This window comes from Aethina tumida, chromosome 1, assembly GCF_024364675.1.
Source record: "Aethina tumida isolate Nest 87 chromosome 1, icAetTumi1.1, whole genome shotgun sequence".
Classification (NCBI taxonomy): Eukaryota; Metazoa; Arthropoda; class Insecta; order Coleoptera; family Nitidulidae; genus Aethina; species Aethina tumida.
In genome coordinates, this window is record NC_065435.1 from 14,682,815 (window position 1) to 14,704,930 (window position 22,116).

Consider the following 22,116-nt stretch of genomic DNA (forward strand, 5'->3'; position numbering starts at 1 on the left):
AAGCTACAGAGTCTATACTATACTATATATATATATGATAGATTAGCGACTGTTAATCTGTCTTTTTAGTTTGATTAAAACACTAAATTCACAATAATACGCTTTATTACAACAAACGTAGTTTAACCCTCGACATCTAAAGCTTGACTGCCTGGTTCTTTCTTAAGAACTGCCCCGATTATTAAATGTAAACAAATACTTCAGATTTGCTTATAAAACAAAACTAGTCTAAATAGATGTGAGCACGTCGCATCGGTCCATCGGTGAAGGTGATGACGTAAGCTAACATATATATATATATAATATTTCTAAAAGTGTAACAAATGTACTAGAAAATTATTATCTGAATTAGCAAACTAAGTTTTTTATCATTTAATCATATCTTGGAAATTAGTTAACTAGTCTCATCTTCATTCATCGATTTTTCCCCACCTAACCCATACTCACAAAGTTTAAAATTTCTTGTTTTTCAAGATTGAAATTATAGTTACGCTGCGTGCAACTTTTATTAGTGGAAGCGGCAAATTCTCACCTTTTCAGTAGTAAGAAATATATGTAGGTTGCATTATAATTAGGTACAGTAAGCATTAGCTGTTTGGTTCAAAGTCCTTAGGATTGGATGGACTATATTTTTTTCTGTTCATTACGATTTTTGTCTTGATTCAACTGCGTCATCTGGTGATGCCGTGATTTATTATTAGAAAGTATAACTTTTCTTGCAAAATTCTTAATATTCTCTGATAATTGGAGACCTCACCCCAAACGAGATTGGCATCCCGATCGTAACAGTAATTCAACGTCATTTGTAGATTCCGAAGATCTCATCAGTGATGCTGAATTGATGTGACTTCCGCTTTTCAATTCTTCATTCTCCATGATTCATTTCATCTCCTGTGTCTCACTTGTCTTGTTCCTTTTCAGAATTTCATTTTTCAGTAGTTTGGGCTTCAGAGGAATCTAACAAGCGACTTGACTCGTCTTTGCTTTGATCTCCGCATCTGATCTACTTGGTTGATCTCGTCAGCGAGTTCAGCTTTTTGGTACAGGAATCATGAAGTGACCAACCAACATTACTTGTAGGTACCGACATTAACTGTCAGACACCATATCCGGATTTTTTAGAATAAACTAGCTGCAAACTGAAAATTAGGATAGATGGCAGGATGAAGGATTCCTGTTTAAATCTCATCAATCAATACTACCCCAATTCCGATGAACCAATGTCTAAATAAGCCAAAAATAGATGGCGTAACTTGTTATTTTACGGCGCCATCTGGTTAGTACTAGTTATACTTTTGGTTGATTTAATTGATAGTTAGTAAGGGGCGTTTTGTAAATTATATGGTAACATTTATAACCACCTGTGGATGAGTTGATTATACTACGTAAGCAATTGCAGAACAAAACATGGAATAAAACAACAGCATAATTCTAAAATGTTTATTATATTTGTGGACACTATTCTAAAACACAGATTAACATGCCTTTTACACAGAATGTTTTTAGTCTAATACGTGGTTACAATAAATGCATTATTGCTCAGAGTAGCGAGATTTAGAATCGTTTTAGATAACACAGTTTAAGAATTTAACATTCAATAGTACAGCCCACAAATGACAGTATTATACAAAATATTTCTTTATGTAGGTGAAACACTTTGCATAATGTATGTTTGAAATTGAAAAATAACACCAGGAATATTTTTTTATATAAAAAACTTTTTCAAGATCAGACCACAGCCATTTAGAAAGTTTTACATATATATATTTTTTTTTTGGTATTTTACCTCGAGTCCGATCTTTTACGAAAATGTTCGCCCAGTGTAGTTGAAAATTATTTATATATAAAAATACAAATATGTTGAAAATCATATAACAAAACAAGATTTAATGTAAAATTAGCTTGGTCCTGAGGGTTTCATAAATGTAACAATAAATACAAGTATATTTCCTAATCATTTACGACACATCTTCAGACTTCTATTTTTTTTTTAACATTTCGGAGTTTTAAACTATTGTGAGTGTTTCTGAAGATGCGCCATACATCTATAGGTATACCTATAATGTCAAGGTATTTAGTAGGGAATGTCATTAAAGGTAATGGGTATCGTGCAACAACGATAAATGTAACAATATATTTCTTACGTCTAATAGATTTTAAAATAATTATATAAAATAATGCTCTAAAAAGTATAAGAACAGTCATAAGGAAAGCACTTACGTCATACAGATTATCATTTGCAAAATTTTTTCTATAGGTTTTTTTATTTATTTTGGACTACATTTACAACATTTATTGTATATAATAATAATAAGGAGAGCTTTCCCTAATACGAACATTTATTCTTTTCATTATTGAGCATTTTACTTGTAACACACAGAGATAATCAAAAGACTACAAGTAAAACACTACGTAAAAGCCAGTAACATTTTAGGTTACTCTACCATTATCAATTCGAACTTCCTCTTCAGAGGAATACGCGTGTGACTCAGCTAATGATGACTGTTTGGATAACGACTAAAAAGGCATGATTTATATTTTATTTTTTTAAAATGACCTCAACTTACCTGATGAAGTCTTCTACGTGGTGGTGACTTATTCCATAGTGCTTCTAGTTGGTCGAAATGCTGAGATTGAGCTAATGATCCTTGTTTAGCCAAGTTGCCCTTAGTGAAAGAAAAATGTTGGTAAAGTTTTGGGCCTTTACGAAAATTACCATATTATTTACCTGGTTATCTTTATTTTGAGGGATTTTGGATATCTCCTCCATACTAGCAGATACTGAAAACCGTCTCTTAAATCTCTCATCAACTGAGGGTATAACAATATTTGACGTAAGATGAGCATATTTTTTTTGCCAAGTGTAAGTATCCAATGACACTTCCTTTTTTAACAATCTTTTCATCTGTCTCTTTGGAGCAGCTTTAGGATCTGTAATGATTGATGTAGTGTTTTATCGTAAATAAATTTGTTGTCTACTTACTTTCAATAATATCTTTGTCTGGGGCACAATATGTTGGTAATTTAACATATTTTGCCGGAGTATTATGCAAGCAAATTATGGGGCTGTATTTCGAGTCTTTTAGTAAAACAGAAATACGTGAGAAATCAGAAGCTGGTTCAATATTAATTATGGGAAAATGGAGCTGCAGCGAGGTCAAAAGTAAACCTTTTTTAGCATCCCATATAATGATACTCTTATCATCAGATCCTAAAAAGCAAACGGACATTCTTAATTACAATTCCAGTGAGAGTTAATTTAGCTCAAGGAATGTTTACACATGTACGACACTATGATAATATTAGCACGAATTAGGAACGTACGTACAAGTGACAAGAATTATTCCTTACCCGATACGGCTATGGACCCATCCCCAGATAATTTTACACACGAGACGTAGCTTAAATGAGCAGAAAGTGTGTGCAAATCGGCTCCAGTGTTTATGTCCCAAACTATCAGATTATTGTCGCAAGAACCGGATATTACTTGATTCTTTTCTGATATGGACACTGCCACACACGTTACAGCATCATTATGACCAATTAACACCTTAAACATTTTTATTTTATTGTTTCACATAAGACAGTTAATATGACATGAGTTAAGGAATTAAGCAAGATAAATCAGGGCTTATGTTAGCTTACTGCGAGGTCTACACTATTGTGTTCGTTGACCATTTAGTTAGTCACTGGTCTTCAAATGTTGTAATATCCTCAGGGTTTGCCAGGACAATGATATATTGCTGACAAAGGAAACAGGATAATAATTTCCTATAACTTTACCTGGGTACCTTACAATCAAAGAGAAACGCTGCAGCTCCCACTGTCTTGTAATTATAATTACTCTAATGTCAAACTACGTACTGTAAATCTTAACACTGACTTAAAATATAAGTTTTGTCGTCCGTACGTCGAAGAATTTGTTTATTAGATAATATAAATAAGTTTGAAAGATGCAGAAGAATAAGTGGAGGTGTGCGCAATTTTTTTTTATTGACACAAAAAATAAGTACTTCAAAAAGTTCTGAAATTGTTTCGTGTGTCAATTAAGGATATATGTTCTTACGCCGTGTTAGGTTTATTTACTTTCACTTCGAATTTTAACAAGGCATAAAGAATCACTGAATTTTACAGCCCCTTTGATGTGCAAAGAGTAGGGCGAACAAGTTTTTGGTAGAAACGAATTTCACTTATATTTTTACGGGATCTGCAAATTGTTACCTGTCGTGAAACCCTCCGAAAATACCAATAAACATCAGTCTTGACGTATTAAAAATATGTGTTTGTTGATCTTAAATTGCGATCCCATTATAATTGCACGATTTTTAAGGGTGATGTTAAATTTGTTGTTTGTTCCACCTTACAAATCCGCTTTATTAGAACTTTGGTGGCGTGTTGTTTAATCTCCCAATTAATTTAGACGGGTTTTACTAGAATGTTGACTGACTGGCCGAATTCTTTGTAGCAATTTTAGCGGAGAAAAAACGAAAACAAGGGAATTGTAGAGATTTTTTCAAAGGTATTTGTAGCAAAAAATGTTTAAATATACACAACAGATATAATATCTGGAACTGCCCCTTAAATTGATAAAAATAAAGCAAAATTGGTTTGTCTCAGAAGATACTCTATTGACTCAACGATGATGAAAAAAGTTCGGAAACTCCAGATGCAGTCTTATAATACGATATTCTGCAAGTTAAATTAATACCACATTTTTTATTCAAGCTATTCGCATAACTGATATTTAACAGCCCCCTAAATCCATTTAACTAATTCAAAATCTGAATTGGAATAATTTAATATTCCGAATGAATAAATTAGCACTGTAAAGTTTTGTGTTTTGTTATCGTGGCTAACTTATGCTATTTAAGTTTATATAAACTGTGACTCATTTTGGAAATATGTAAATTAATGCATACGGGGTAATTCACTGTTTCAACGTTCAATTTAATTTAAAATTTGTCCAATAAGTATGTGAAATATTCAGGTTAAAATATTTTAAGGATATGGGCTGTACACTTGGATGACAGTATTTATAATGTTTTTTCTGTCATTCTTGTATGTATTATGTAGCTGGTCATTCTAATTTTATTTTTTTTAAATTGCCTACTTTTTTATTTTTCACTGAATAAAATTGAAGTAACTTTTTACTTTATGGTCTTATTATAATTATTTAATCATTGGTTGTGTGAAATTATAAGAGAAATTATAATTCAGCGTTACCAAGTCCGAGAGAGTTTACGGCTAAATAAGTCAATCGTTTTCCGTAAACTTCGATAACTTGGATAATTCATATATCAAAAATCAATCCAATCTTATCGTCAACTGAAATTAAAGCCAACCTGGAGGAAATGGGACGTATTGAAATTAGTTCAAGGACTGTGAGAAGATGGTTAGTGGATGGGGGGTTTATTTGACTCCAGACCTACAAAAAACTCTGGTTTCTACTAAAAATGTCCAATTTTGACTTGCTTAGGATGACATTTTCTGGACCACAGAACTTGCGACGAGTAGTTTTTAATGACGAGTCTAAATTTAATTTCTTAAAAAATTATGGTTTTGCTTATGTTAAATATCCTACAGTGACAAAACTATACAAAATTTTTGTTAAACCCACAGTGATGCTTCAATTCTTCTGACGTAGTCTCTCTTAAACTGATTTATGTACAGGGATATATTAAACACCAACAACTAGAAAGATTTAACACAGTTTCAGATTTGTCAAATCTTTGGAGGAACCCCCAAATGGCTTCTGGAATATACCACATACCACACTCTTACAGGAAAGTATATACTGGTACTAGAAAACGTTCAATAAAGACTAGAATTAAGGAACACAAACGTAACTGCAAACTAGGACAATCAGACAAGTCTACTGTAGTTGAACAAATATAGATATGGATATAAACACCAATTTACTTCCATATATTGAAGAAAGGATGCTCTTGAACAACATGAAAGCTGTCCCAAACTCATATCCAAAATTGCGACTGATTAATTAAAAGACCAAAGCATCGACACTTTGTTTTGCCCGTCCCAATCTCCAGACATTAACCTTATAGAAAACATGGGGGATAATGTTTATAACCAAATTCGACATATAAATTTGACAAACTTAATTAAACACATCTTAGTAATTGAAGAACCTTGAACGAATATTCACTTGAAAACTTATTAAACGACGTGAAGCCTCGATTAAACACTAAAAACCAACAAATTTATATCAATTGTGGTTATTAATTGAAGATTCGTGGAATTTAATTTCAGACGACCGTAGCCAATAACTCGTTGAATCTATACCTCGCCTTTTACAGGCGGTTATAACGAACAAAGTCTACCAACAAAATATTAAGTTATATATAAATTATTTATGCTATTTTTGTGGTACACATTATTTTGTTTAAGATAGTGAAATTATTTTAAATTAATCATAAAATACTTTGATTGCATTTAATTAGAGGTGAGTACTTCCTAATTAACATTAAATAATATTTTAGCCACTATACGTGTACCATAAAAGTAAAAGCAGTAAATTTAATTCGAAAATTTAAGTCAAACTTGAAATTTGATTTATTATTGGTGTGTTGCGAAACAAAACTATAACCCGTCGTGACATATTAATTATGACTGTCATCCAGTAACATGAAGATAATATAAAAAGTTAGACAATAGAGTCATTGCTACAAATAGGGTAATTGAATCGTTTGATGTAGTAAATTAATAAGCACTTAGGACATAGAACAATACCATAAAATTATTATAAATTAGTCCACGAATACATTTAACAAAGCGAGTTCTGCAAACATGGTAATTAATTTCATAGACACATTCGTGAGGCAATACAGTAAAATTTTAGTATAATATCAAATTCATTCATAAAATTTAATTATTTCATATTAACTCAGCCATTCCAGATTTTTGCATACTTTTAATCAGTTAATTTTAATTAAAGTATCAGATGTTGTCTGAATTTTAATTGCGGTTTTTAGGCCTATTTGCAGACCCCAAAAGAAAAATTAAAGTGTACCCGAATCTTCCACGGTGTTAATTTAATTATTGATTTTTTTTTAATTAAAACCAGTTTATTGTAATTTTGCTTAATCCCTTATCATTGTCAATATAAAACCGCCGACAATAAACACAACGTTTTCCCATGCAAGCAGGCTCAGAAATGGGGTTACCTGCGATAGTTTGCCTCCAGCCACCAGCCAAACTTTCAGTGACATATCCCTTGATCCTGTTATAATGTGCTGCGAGTCTATTGTTAGAACAAAACACGTTATCTCCTCCGAATGGTTGATTGTATATTTTTCGTCGTCTTTCACCAAGCTCCAAATTTTCAGGGACGTGTCTCCGTTCGTTGCCATCTGATAAAAAACGTTTTAATAATTTACGAGGCCGCAGCCACGAATCGGCCGTCACTTTTGAAAGTTTCACTTAAATTTACTGTCGCGTTCATGCGGAGAGAAACATTAGAAAAGTTAGGGCCGCCGCAGTGCATTAATCTTGAACGCATAGAGAAATTAAATACATTGAAATATGAACTCGAATTAGTAATTACGATGGCTTCAATCGCATTAATCGGTTGTATTGGTGCCGTTTCAGGATTAATGAAAATGAGGAGTGCTTACCGCGTATTTCATATTATTCGTTACTCTGACACATTCGCTCGGTCCCGAATATGTTTGTAGCAAGTTTCCATTATCAGCTAGCCATATACAGAGAGTATTATTGCTGTCGCTCGATATGATTCTTGTCGAGTCCATCATTACGTGAACCGCACTAATGGCAGCTTGATGTCGCTGAAATCGATAATTTCTTTGTCGTTAAAAAGGCTCCATTCCTCGTGATTTGAGTTCAAATAAATAAGAAGTTCGACACAGTTGCAGGGACGGAAAAAAAGGAGTTTCTTTTATCGATTCGCCGGATCAAAGTTCGTTATTTGAAAAGTGTTGATGTTTTCAAATACCCGGTACGTAACAACATGCTTATTTCGACACTGCCAAAGCAACAGCAAATAATGGTGATTAAATGTTCATAAACATAATAAAAAACATATAAATAAAATCACAACTGTTTGTGACGTATATTTTTATTTAAATTTGATGGAATCTATAAAACAATGCTTATTAAAACAAGTTGTAAAATGATTATTATTTATTGTTTTTATCAAGTCAATTATACGGTGGGAATTTAATTAAAATGTAGACCAATTTTGTTTGCACACAATAGATCGATGATGATGTTATTTATTTCCTGATTAATGTAATATTTTTAATATTTAGTTTTATTTAATTTATTATGTATGAATCATCAAATATTTAACTTTTTTGTCTGTATTGATTTTTAAAAATTTTACATAAAAATATAAAGCGTCGAGTTAATTGTTTTATTCGCAAAACTTATTTATATTCTTAGAGAATCTCTCTTATAATCGGATATATTTTTTACTTTTTCAGACAGACCGTTTTTTATATTCTAATTTTATTGATTCAATACTTCTTTACTTTGGATTTTTGTTGATTAAAAATTGTGAGGACGAAGTATCAAATTTTAGAGAGCTTTTAAAAGCATCAAAATTAGCATCTTAAAACCAACATTTTTTATGTAAGATTATATGAACACTTTTATCACATTTTCTAATGTTTCAGGAGAATTTTTCGTTAACATAAAAGAACCTATTTACTAAATATATTGTAGAAAACAAAATAAGAATTATTATGAATTGAAATACATAATTTTAAATAAAAAAATAGGTATTATTATTTTCTTAAACCAATAATTATTTGACTTTTAATTTTTTTTTCTGTAAGGTTATTCAATTTTTAAATTTTCTTTTACAAAATTAAGATATATTAAATTTATTGTTTATTTTTCATTCTTAAATTTCCAGAAAGTATGATTAATGTGAATAAATTAATTAATGATTAATTTTTATAAATAAAGATTTTTTTCTGTAATAATATTCAACTTTTTAATTTTTTTGACAAAAATTTTAGACATTAATTTTATTCTTTGTTTTTTATTATGTTCTTAAAATAACAGTTAGTTAAATAAATAGAAGTAAAATAAATGATTTGATTTAATTTTAATTTATATTTAATATAAACTAAATTTTATGTTTTTTTTAAATTTAAATTAAATATTTTTTTTTAATATTTTAATTTGAATAATATATTTTATTCTTTTTTAATTTAAATTAAATATTTATTATATTACCATAATTATTTTCGTTGTTTAATAAAATAGAAATTAGTATTTAATGTCTCAAAAAATATTTAAATTTAATGTTTAGGAATAATTTTCCATATTATTTATTCATTATGAATAAAAATGTAAGATTTTATTTTGTACGTAATAATATTCAACTTTTTTCAAAAATATTAGACATTAATTTTCCATAAAATGTAATTATGAACAAAAATGTAAAATTTTTTTTATGTAATAGTATTCAACTTTTTAATTTTTATTGTTCAAAAATTTTAGACATTAATTTTATTTTTTCTTTTGTTAAAAGGTCTTAAAATAATAGTTAAATAAATAGAAGTATCAGTAAAATGAAAAAAATATGATTTGAATTAATTTTAATTTAAATTAAATATTTTAATTTATTTTTAATATATACTAAATTAAATATTTTATTATTTTTTAATATAAATTAGGTACTTTATTTTTTTAATTTGAATAATATATTTTATTCTTTTTTAATTTAAATTAAATATAATTATTTTCGTTGTTTAATAAAACAGAAATTATAGTATTTAATATATCAAAAAATATTAAATATTTAATTTTAAAGATTGAGAATAATTTTATAAAATATAATTATTCATTAAGAATAAAAATGTAAGATCAAATAAATATAATAATAAATATTTTATTATTTTTTAAATTTTAAATTAATATTTTATATATATTTTTTTAAATTTAAATTATTATTTTTTATTTTTTTTTTAATTTAAATTTATTTTTTTAATATAAATTAAATATTTTATTTTTTTTTATTTAAATAATATATTTTATTCTTTTTATTATTTAATATGTATAATATATTTATATTATTTAATTTAAATATTTATTATATTATCATAATTATTTTCGTTGTTTAATAAAACAGAAATTATAGTGTTTATAGTTTCAAAAAATATTTAATTTTAAAGTTTAAGAATAATTTTTCATAAAATATTATTCGTTATTAATTTAATATAATTATAAAATTTTATGCTGATGTAATTTTATTGTATATTTTTCATTACATTTAAAATTATTACAAAAACAGTTAACTAAATAAAAGTATCAAGGATATGAAAAAATATATTTATTTTAAATGAATTATTTTCATAGTAAAAAGTATCTAATAATATAAAAGTAAAATACGTGATTTAATTTTTACTGCAACATAATATATTGTTATAGTCTTATTTATTAATTTAAATTACTCGATATTATAACTTTAATTAAATATTGAGTTCTAAAGTCTTATAAAATTAATTAATTAATTAAATGAAAATAATATTTTTATTAAAATTTAATTAAAAATTGTGCATTGTATATTGAAAATGTAGGTAAAAATAAAAACAAATATTAATAAAAGCTGATATAAAAAACCTCGCAAACATAATATATAATCTATAAGCAGAATTTAAAAACATGTGCAATATGCAAATGTGTAATTAACTCGAAAGTACTTTAATCTTCTATTAAAAATTCAAATTAATTTCAATGAAATTATTTCGTACTTAAAACTGCGATTTGAAAAATTAATGTAGATTAAAGGCGTGCATGTGAAAAGCATATTTTCGGTGGACATAAGCTCGAAATCATAAAAATGGCACACATTAATTAATTCTTAATGACCCCGGAATATCGTGCGGTCTCGGTTTTCCATTATTTACGGATTAGTACGGCCGGCATCTGTAGCCGCAGTACGTGAATAAAAATGTGGCGAAAATAATCCCGTTCAATTTCTAATAACGTTGAACGCGTAACACGCGATAGAAGGCGACTTCACTTAATCTCGTTGCAGGATTCGTGCGAAGGATGTAATTATTCAAATAACGAACTATTGACTCGGGTGTTTTGGAGCGGATGTACGGGGTAAATGAGAATGTTCGTGGCTGGAGGAAGTGCGCAATTGAAATAAACACTGAGTCACTTACCGTGAACGTGGAGACTATAGTGCCCATGGATAACCCCCAGACCTTGACGGTTTTATCCTCCGAACCAGACGTGACAAACAGACCGCTCGGGGCAAAGTTGACTGCGGTTATTGGGAGGGTGTGCACGTTCAAAGATAAAAGCAATTCTTGATTATTGAGTTGCCATACATTAATTATGTGATCAATGCCGCCCGTTACTGATAATTGCCCGTCCCTGGATATATCTAGGCACGTTATGAAACCACTGTGGGGCACAAGCTGCTGGTGCGACTTCTTTTTGTGTTTCAACATGCCCTTTATATGGTCGTCGCTTCTGAACGGGTAAAATATAATTTTGTTTCCGCCAGCTGTGAGCAGAAAGTCGTCCTTGTCCGTTATCCTTATGGCCGCTATCTCCCCACCTTGTCCACTCAACGTACGAGTCAATTTGGCGCTATGGATATCGTGTATATAAACCTTGCCGTCCGCACATCCCACAACAATCCTACAACTATCCTGGGTCAGACCGACCGATTTCACTTTCGTTTTGTAATCCGTGATGCTGTGAACTTCCGTTCCTGTCGCCAAAGTTCTAACATATAGATTATTATCCTTGCAACAAGCCAAAAGGAAAACGGAGTCGGCGGAAACATCCAGCATTAGAACCGGCGAACTCAGCGAGATCATGTTAAGGAGTTTAAATGTTTCAAGGGACCACAGACAGACGCTGCCGTCTTTGCTACCTGACACCAATATATCACCTGTGGATGTTACTTTAATTGCCGTTACGGGCCCCCTGTGGTGATCAATTTTAGTTACCACACTCCCCCTAGCCAAAGAAGTCACGATAATGCTGCTGTCCTCACCACCGCTTATTATCACCGAGTTATTCAGTGCGCTGGTGATGCACAGCACGGGGGCGATGTGCTCGCAGATTTTCAATTTCAACGCAAGCGACTTCAGATCCCACACAATGATGCTCAGATCATCCGAACCTGTCAATAAATATTGGGACTGTTTCGTAACTGCCATGCAGTTTACTTTGCTTTTGTGACCTGAAACCAATACGAATTAAGGGATGTCAAAATCGAAATGCCGCTGTAATTGCATGTCAATTTCGACACTGTGACGAGCCGCTAAATCCATTTATTTCATTTTTTCCTTTTTTTTTTTTTAAAGCCCATTAAGTTACTTATCCGTTTTGTGCTGTTTTGCTGCATTTTTATGCTTGCAAATATTTAATGGGTATCGATTTTGAATAAACTATTCTGGTAAGTAATTTTGCGCCTCTACATTGTGTATTTATTTAAAGAGTTCGTTCCGGATAAAATGCAATGTGACATGGACGAGTTTATTTTTTTATCAAAGTGTAACGTTGTTTTTCCGTACCCTTCCGCCTTGAAATGTGAATTTATTACAAAAGGTATTTAACGGTTTTAATTCTATCGAAAGGAAATGATAAGGACAGAATATACATACAAGAAATATAAGTATTAAGAACTATATATATTTAGTATAAACTAATTTTTCAAAAATCAAATTTTTATAGATTCTTTGAATTAATGGCGAAAAATTGAATAAAAAAAATAATTCCTGATTTCTGATTGAAATTTATTTAAATTTGGAGAACAAAATGAATTTATAAATGGAGTATACAATCCTACAAAAATAACAGGATTTTTAAAGGAATTAACTTTTAATGTTTTTGATGTAGAATTTTTTTCCTTAAATCAAATATTGAGTAGGATTTTTGTAATTAATTCTAATTAGTTTTTTTAGGACAAAATGAATTAATATATAGTATACAATCCAGCAAAAATAGCAGGAAATTTAAAGGAATTCACATATTGATGTTAAAAATGTTTCCAAATACCAAATATTGTATTTTGAAATTATTTTAATTAGTTTACGGGACAAACACACACCCCAAAAATAGTAGGAAATCTAAAGAAATTAGTTCATTTCTAATGTAGTTGATGTGAAAAAATCAAATATTGATTTAGGTATTTTGGAATTAATATTAATAGTTTGCAGGATAAAATAAATGTTTATATTGACTCCACACACACAGAACAAAAATAGCATAAATTTTTAAGGATTTCACAAATAATGTTAAAAATGTTTCCACTAATCAAATATTGATTTAGCTATTTTGAAATTAATTTTAGTTTTGCAGGACAAAATAAATTATTTATGGAGCATACAACTCAGCAAAAATGGCAGGAAATTTAAAGGAATTCACTTCCAGTGTTACTGATATTAAAAATATTTCTAAAAATCAAATATTAATATAGGTATTTTAGAATTAACTTAATTAGTGTTGTAGAAAAAATAAATGGAGCATACAATCCAGAATAAATAAAAAATATTGATGATGATTGAAATTATATATAGTCATTTATACAATTCAGCAAAATAACAGGAATTTTAAAGGAATTCTTTTTTAATATGACTGATGATTTTTTCTAAAAATTAAATAATCATATAAGTATTCTGAACTTAACTTTAATTAGTTTACAGGACAAATTAAATTATTTATGTAGTATATAGTAATGTTAAATTTAAAAAATAAAACACTTAATTTTAATCAGTTTGCAGGTCAAAATAAATTTATATATGGAATATACAATCGATCAAAAATAGCAGAAATTTTAAAAGAAATCACTTTTAATGTTTTTGAAATTAAAAATTATTCCAAAAACCAAATATTTATTTAGGTATTTTGGAATGAATTTTAATTAGTTTTAGGGGAAAAATAATTTATTTATAGAGAATACAATCTAGCAAAAATAATAGGAATTTTAAAGGAATTTTCTTCTAATATGATTAATGTTAATTTTTTTTCTGAAAATCAAATAAGCATTTAAGTATTCTGAAATTAATTTTATTTAGTTTGCAGGACAAAATAAATTTATATATAGAATATATAATCGATCAAAAATAACAGACATTTTAAAAGAATGTTAATGTTTTGAAGTTAAAAATTATTCCAAAAACCAAATATTGATTTATGTATTTTCGAATTAATTTTAATTAGTTTTTTAAATTATTTATAGAGTATACAATTTAGCAAAAATAATAAGAATTTTAAAGGTATTTTCTTATAATATGATTGATGTTTAAATTTTTTTCTAAAAATCACATAAGCATTTAAGTATTCTGAAATTAATTTTAATTAGTTTGCAGGACAAAATAAATTTATATATAGAATATACAATCGATCAAAAATAGCAGAGAAATCACTTTTAATGTTTTTGAAGTTAAAAATTAATCCAAAAACCAAATATTGATTTTTACTTTGGAATTAATTTTAAATAATTTTTATATAGAGTAAAATATCCTGGAAAAATGGACTTTAATGTTTTTGTTGCAAAAATCTTTTCAAAAATCAAATATTGTTTGATGCTAATTTTATTTTGGGTTTCAGGACCACATAAATTTATATATGGAGTATACAATTTTTATGTTTATTTGCAAGATAAACAAACATAAATTCAGTAAAAATATCAGGAATATGGAAGACTTCATGTTTAATATTTATAAAGTTAAAAATATAAACATTTTACTAATGCCTTGATTGAAAATTTTATTCGTAAATTTTACTCAGTTTCTTAATATAATTTAATACCTGAAACCATAAATAATTTGATAATCCAATATTGCAAAACGTTAAAAGTGTAGTTAACGTTAATATGATATCATAAATTAATTTTTATTAAAACATAAGCTATATTATCTCCCTGCCACTATTTTATTTGAAACATCAAATGAATTTCATCAAACTTTAGTGTTTATACAATGTGATTTTATTTTAAGAAAATTACAAATTAAATATTAAATTTCAATTAAAGTAAAAGCAAATAATTGACAAACTATGTTCTACACTCAATACAATTAAGGAATTTCGAAAGTCTTCTAGAATATATAATTTCTTGTCATGTCATCTTGTTCATTAAGTTTGAAAATATATAATTTTCAATGGTAAAAGTTATAATTAAGTTCTATTTTTAGTTAATCCTTGTTCATTCTGTGCCCATCTACCTACTTCAAGTGGCAGTGCCGCAGGAAAAGTTCCTTATAAAACTAACTGGAAAGTTTTCTGTATTATTAGAATCCTTAATATAAAACCATATAAATATCAATCTTTGTGTTTCTTTAATTATGATGGACGGAACTTTTGAAAGTAAAACAAAGATGATTTTAAAGTGGATTATTAATATTGTTTATGTTTTATCAAGTAGGGCATGAATAACTTTCCTTCTATTCCTAGTATTTGTAAGGGTTCTTTAAAATTGCGGTAAAGTAATTTAATTCTAAGAGTATTTGAAGTTTTAGTTATACACAAGCAATTTTATACGTGCTCAGAGTTGCACAACCTGATTAAACATTGATCGGATGCACAGAGAAAATGCAAAATTATTGACTTTAAATTTCCGTCATTTGAATAAATACATATTTTAACAGCCTTAGTCACACCTTGATCTGAAGTCCTAAAATAATTTTACGATGACGGAACGAACACGGTACACGGTTTTGCTTTAGAGCTTTAGAGTCTGGCCGGATTGCTCCTCCACATCAAATGCATTTTACCTTCCGCTTAAGTTAGAAAAAGTTTTATTACCTGAGAACGTGTGGACCAGCTGATTGGTCATGATGTGCCACAACTGTGGATCCGTGTCTACAACCACCACAACATGTTGCCCATTAGGCGTGGACTCAATTAAACGTACGTTCGGAGTATTAATTATTTTAGATTGTTGTGGCAGGGGTGGTTGAAGCCAGTCCGTCAAAGGTACAACTAGAGGCAACGTAAATCCATCGCACCATGCCATGGCGGACGTCACGAGGGAGCTCATCAATCCACCCCCCCTTTCTATTACAGGCCGCAACATTGAAATCAACTGTAAATTTACTTCAATTATATTCCAGTTTAAAACTACTTTTATTTATTGTATTTTTGCTGCATTTAATTGTAAGTAATTAATGGAATGGGCACTATTCCAACTATTATTTAAAGCACAGCAGTAAATTACATCAGTAATAAATAAAATCCAATATGGATCTTGACGTACAGCATTAATTATGATTCTAAACAGTGAAAATGAAATTAGCCCATTTATTTAATAATATGTTATTAAAATTTACATTGGGCTGTACAACGATAAATAACGTGTTGTATGTTAATTGCCATAAATCACAATTAGTTAATATGTTGTAGTGTTTATAAACTTACCTGTGTTCCAAGTTGATATGTGTCTTTGGTTAGGACATCTGTCGATTTTCTTATAGAGTAATATACCAGCTCAATTTCTCGGTCTAACAAGTAGCATCTAACATTTTCCAGGAGACACCTTAAGTAACTTACGGAAAAAGTTTGCAACTAAAAATGTTGTGACAATATGTATGCACCGCAGGATACACAATATATTTTGGTTACATTGTTTGAACAGCAAACAAGGCAAACTTTTACATACGAAAAGGAAACTTGACATGTTCATGACTATTGGGGTGAATATGTTTTAATAAAAAGTATTTCGGATTTACTTGAGCATTACGGATGCAAACTTTCTTTACCCGCTGCGGTGGTTAAAATAGGTAACAATACGGAATAACAACAGGAAAATAAAATGTTTAAACTTAATTTACTGTCCCGTTGAAAGTCCCTGTAATTATCTAACGTGCACTCTAAGCAAAGTAAGTGGACAATTACATTTCCTTTCGGGGAATTCCTGCAAGTTCTCAGCTACACGTGTGATTTTTCTTAAGGACAATTACGAGAATTGCTGTGTTTAGGCCACTGATAAATCAAAAACGATGAACAGGCGGTTAAATTAGTTTGCCATCTGTTTGGAATTTGTTGAAAAAATGATCTTTAAATTCGACAATTTATGTCTATCACCCATTAGAAATCTGAAACTTCAATAACTATCACGTGTGGTCTGTATAAATCAGATCTAATTGAGATTAAGCTATTCTAACCCTAAATTACAGTAATTAGGAATCTGTGTAATGGAATTAGTTGAATGTGTCGAAATAAACTGGCACAAAAATTATGGGCTATATTCAATGAGAAAACTTTTGTAGAAATTAGTTTCTTCTTTCAGTGCTATATGGAGTGAACCTCTATTTGTTGGTGAATCATTTTTAATCGTCCTGTAATTTAGCAGCAACAATTCGTGGGTAAAGTTTATATAAAAAGATAAACTCTTTCAAAGTTTCAGCTTGTTTACCTAATATCGCAGGTTTTTAATTAACTTACTAGTCTCGTATTCATAATGTTTCTTTAGCCACTAACGTACATAAAAGTTTGCCCCAGAAAATACATCAAAATGTGGACGTAAAACAAAACTTTACACACGAACTTTTATGAATATGGGAAGAATTTATTTATATTACGAAATAAATTCTAGAGTGAATTCGATAAATTGTTTATACGTTTCAAATAAAATAAACTAATGCCAAAATAAGAAGTAGCAATGTGAACATCAAATATAGATAATTGACTGAGTGCAGTAAACTTTTCTTGGTAAATAGAAAATATTAACTTTGAAAAGTTGGAAGAGATATTAATGTAATGGCTTTCATGTATTCATACAAGTTTTTCATGCCAATGAAAGAAGCTTCATCTAAACATGTTTTTTTGTTTCTAGAAGCAGTTTACTGATTAATGAACGGTCTGTTATTATATAACATCTTCACATTTCACACACGCATGCACATACACCGAACACACTGTACACATAACTTACAGCAGCCAATAAAAAGTCGTAGTTACACATGCATAGACTTTTCAATTTAATTATATCCCCAGACTTGAGTAAATGTATCCAGGATTCCTCTACGTGTCTTTGACTGTATGTAACATCTTTGTGCAACGTAGATTGGAAAGGCGTTTCCTTAATTTCGGAAAGCAGGGGAGCTAAAATACAGAAAGATTAAATTAAGTACACAGTTAGTCTCCTACTTAAAATTACCGTGCGAAGAACTGACCTTAAAATTAATCGTTGAAGAATATGTGAAATTTAAGAAAAGTTAATGACCTGGCTTATAATTTTGTACATAAACTATTTTTGTTCCATTCGTCAACAATTGTTAAATTAATATAGAGCTTTAATGTATTTGACATTTAGGTACATCATAATCAATCAATCAATTATTTAAAATTGTGTATTTATCCAGATTAATCATAATCATTTCTAAATTAATTATATTATCAATTAATTTTGAACAGAATATGCATTAAAATAACAGGTAAAATTTATTTAAAGAACACTTTTATCGGATTATTTTTTAAAACATGGTGGATGCACTTTGTTAGATAAATATTTAAAACTGTTAATTGAAATTTGTTAGAACATTCGTTTTATTAATTTAAATAAATAATAATAATTACTGTTTGTTTATTATTACTGCCTATTTATAGAATATATAAAATATATTTAACAATAAACAAACATTAGAAGAAAGTTTGTAAATCCAAGAGTAAGTGTCAAAAATGGCGAATGCGAAACGGTGTCCATTTTTTAAATTGGCGAATGCGTCACATTTTGTATGAAGTAAAATAAATAAAAATTTAAACAAAATAATATTGATACGCTGATTAATGTTCTTTACTAAATAAATGTTATTGTGTTTATTTTATTTGACAGAGTTAATAAAGTGGAAGTATTTATACAGTCAAATCAATATATTGTTTGTTTATATCCTGCTGGAATTGTTTAACAAATTAAATAATTTATAGGCATAAAAATACATTGTGATACAATGTATTACACGAGTTATTTGGAATTTGTACGATTAAATATTTGACGACTTTATTTAATTTTCTGTAAAAATCTAAAATCAATATTTATTAGCATTTAAATAAATGATTATTTTCCACAATGGTGGTCATAAAATTATATTTGAAAAAATTTATAACCTTTTGTTACTATTGTTATTGTCTATAGAGGTTTACACATGGTAAAATTTATACCGTGTGGTTAAAAATAATTAATAATATAAATTTATATTTTTGGGGAACATTTTTACATATGGGTCAAATTAATTAATATTATGTGATTTTACTGTGCATATATTACTGTGATATATTACTTTAGTTTTTTGTACTTATCTTAATATGATTAATTAAAATCAATATTTATTATCATTTAAATAAATGATTATTTGCCACACTTATTATTATAAAATTAAATTGAAATAATTTATATCCTTTTATCGTTGTATAAAATTGTTTGATGAAGTTTATACAAACTGCAATTCACACTGTATATTATACAGTGATAAATTTCTTCACGTGGATTTAAACTTGATATTAATTAATCTCAAATTGTACTCACCTTGATACAATCAACTTAAATATTTTTTTAAATATTGCATAGTGTTTAAAGGGTATTGACAGATACAAAAAATGTTTCAGAGATAAAAAGGAAGTAGAATCAATCATCGACTGTCACTACTTGAACTTTCAGATGTCAAAATATGATATAAAATGGCGTGATGTTATTTTTCCACCCACAATTCCCAATACTGTTGTTCGTACAAAATTACCACGATTTTAAACCATGACAGATAAAGAAATATGTATTAAAAGTAGATATTTCTGGTCAATCATTTTACTTAGCATAACGAAATTATTTTAATATGCATTAACATGGCATGAGCATATTTAATTAAAATGGTAATTTACATTTAAACACAGTAACGCTTTATTTAAATATTATTGAATACTGGATGATGGATGGGCATTATGAATAAGTTTTACATTTTATTCATGTACGATCCACTTTTTTATAAAAACAAATTCTACTGACGGCATATTTTAATATTTATGGTCTATAAATATATATCCAATATTACGGATGACACATAAATCAACATAGTGCCAAGGAGGTTTTTAAAATTTTAAAAAACATGTTTTTTAAATTTTTATATTAGTAAAGGAACTTAATATTATAAAGAGTTCAATAATAATAATAATGTATAAAGATTAATTAGAAATAAAATCTATTACTATTAATTTTACAGCAATTCTTGGTAGTTACAGGTGAATTTATATATTGTCACGAAAATAAAGGGATGTCTTTTCAGTTCTGTTGACGAATTACCCTCTTTGTTATTTGTTTTTGTCTATCTGTACTTTGAACCCTACACAATGGAAAATACCTACGCCTAATTTCGAGTGCTTCGGAGAGTAAAACAAAACAAACGTAAATAACACTCAATTGTCGATGGAAGTGTTTTTTGAATCAATTTAAATTCGAAAATTTCAAATTCGTTAAAACATTTCATACGACCTTTTTATTGATTTAAATTCTTTTTGTTTTTTAATTAAAAGCATCACTAATTAAGTTTTTTTGAGCCTTGATTATTTATTTATTTTATATTTAAAGTTACTTTTAAATTAAACAATCTGAGGGGGGTTGAAACTATCACTCGAGCAAGGTGAGAGAGGTTACTTTCGTTTTTTTTCGTTGCAGTAATTCCTAGTAAATTTACCTAATAATTAATTAATTTATTCTATTTGTCTATTTGTCAGAGACTCCCACCCGATCCCTATATTCACCCTCAGGCATTTTACGACCTCCCGTACATTAAGTAAATATTAAACGCGTTAAATGAAAAGATAATTAAACGCGATTAAATAAAATAAAAGCAAAATCACAAACATATTCAGATATGTTATGAAAATGGAAATGTGTTTAAATTTATGTTGCATTTCAGACGTGAAATTATGAGGCTGGAATTTTACCTCCGCAACCACGTTTTGTTAATCTCGTAATTATTAAAATATGTTTTATTTGTTTGAGCAGTGAATTTTACACGAATATGTTCTATGGTGTTCTTGCATTAGTGTGTGGATCACATATTCTGATTGTTTTATTTATCTTTTTTTTTTTGGTAGACTAGCACTTTACTAAAATATATGATATCCCACCGAGATATCCACTCGAGAGTACAAATAAAAATAAAGATAAATATACTTAGAAAGCCTTTTAACCCAGTTAACAAGGCAAAGAGTTGTTTGGATGTTTAAAATTTCGGTGCATTGCTTCTAGTTTTGTTTTCAGACGATACTTTAGACACTGTATACAATATATTATTTTATACTTCGCTGGATATTTATTGGGAATACGTTTATCTGTTCAGTTTTTACGGACTTGTGTACATAACAAATAAGTTTTTGATAAAAAAGGGCTAAGCAGTTTTCCAGAAGGTTCTAAGTATATATATATTGAGGATTTTTGGATGATTTATCTATATATCTAGCGCTTGAAAGTAAATGTCAAATGTTAGATCTTTAGTATATCATAAGAAGGATAATCCAGCTATCAACTGGATAATCCTCAAAAGGCATAACTATTGAGTAAGCTGTTTGATAGATTTTAATGGACAATACGATGTCTGGGATTCCAATAAAAAAATACGGCCACCCGTGTAATTTATGTACCCGTATCGGTGACCTCAGAGAATTCTGTAGCCGTTATGAAAAACTTTTATAAATAAATTTTCAGGAAAAAGTTAATTGTAAACAAACAAGCTCCGACTTCAAATTCTGTGTTTTATTCATGGAATGTGCAAATGAAAAGTTACCGGAGTAATATACTGCCTGTTTCATTTGAGATGTTTCTTTTGCTACAATTTGTAGCGTTTCTTAATTTCCCTCGCTTTTCTTTGAACTATTCATTGTAATACAAGGAATGTATTAATTTTGGACTTGAAACTATTGATTTTTTAACTAGTAATTACTATTGAATAATAATAGATATGAGATTTTTAATTTATTAAATCTATTAAAATTTTATTACTTCAGAAGATACAGTGATAACCAGGGAAACGGTACAAAAAGATTTAATTTAAATGTTGTCCAGTTAGTATAAAAGATATCTTTCAATAATTAATACATTTTTGTGTTTTCTTAATAGAAAGATTTGATTCTTTTGAATAACTAAATCATTTTTAGTGTTAAGGAAGGAAT

The 22,116-nt window shown here is 28.5% G+C and overlaps 1 protein-coding gene across 1 annotated transcript in view; it reads right to left on the minus strand.

Annotated features, from left to right (window-relative positions):
- Positions 1–1,426: 1,426 nt before the first annotated feature.
- LOC109604042 (protein qui-1) overlaps positions 1,427–22,116 on the minus strand; it is a 91,068-nt gene continuing 70,378 nt past the window's right edge. The window contains exons 12-22 of the mRNA XM_020020607.2: positions 17,888–18,057; positions 16,372–16,518; positions 15,760–16,039; positions 11,160–12,193; positions 7,632–7,802; positions 7,182–7,367; positions 3,352–3,550; positions 2,984–3,211; positions 2,729–2,931; positions 2,568–2,666; positions 1,427–2,517 (exon numbers count right to left, since the gene is read on the minus strand). Of these exons, the coding sequence (XP_019876166.2) occupies positions 2,431–2,517; positions 2,568–2,666; positions 2,729–2,931; positions 2,984–3,211; positions 3,352–3,550; positions 7,182–7,367; positions 7,632–7,802; positions 11,160–12,193; positions 15,760–16,039; positions 16,372–16,518; positions 17,888–18,057 (2,804 nt within the window). The 3' untranslated portion in view covers positions 1,427–2,430. The remainder of the gene's footprint in view (positions 2,518–2,567; positions 2,667–2,728; positions 2,932–2,983; positions 3,212–3,351; positions 3,551–7,181; positions 7,368–7,631; positions 7,803–11,159; positions 12,194–15,759; positions 16,040–16,371; positions 16,519–17,887; positions 18,058–22,116) is intronic.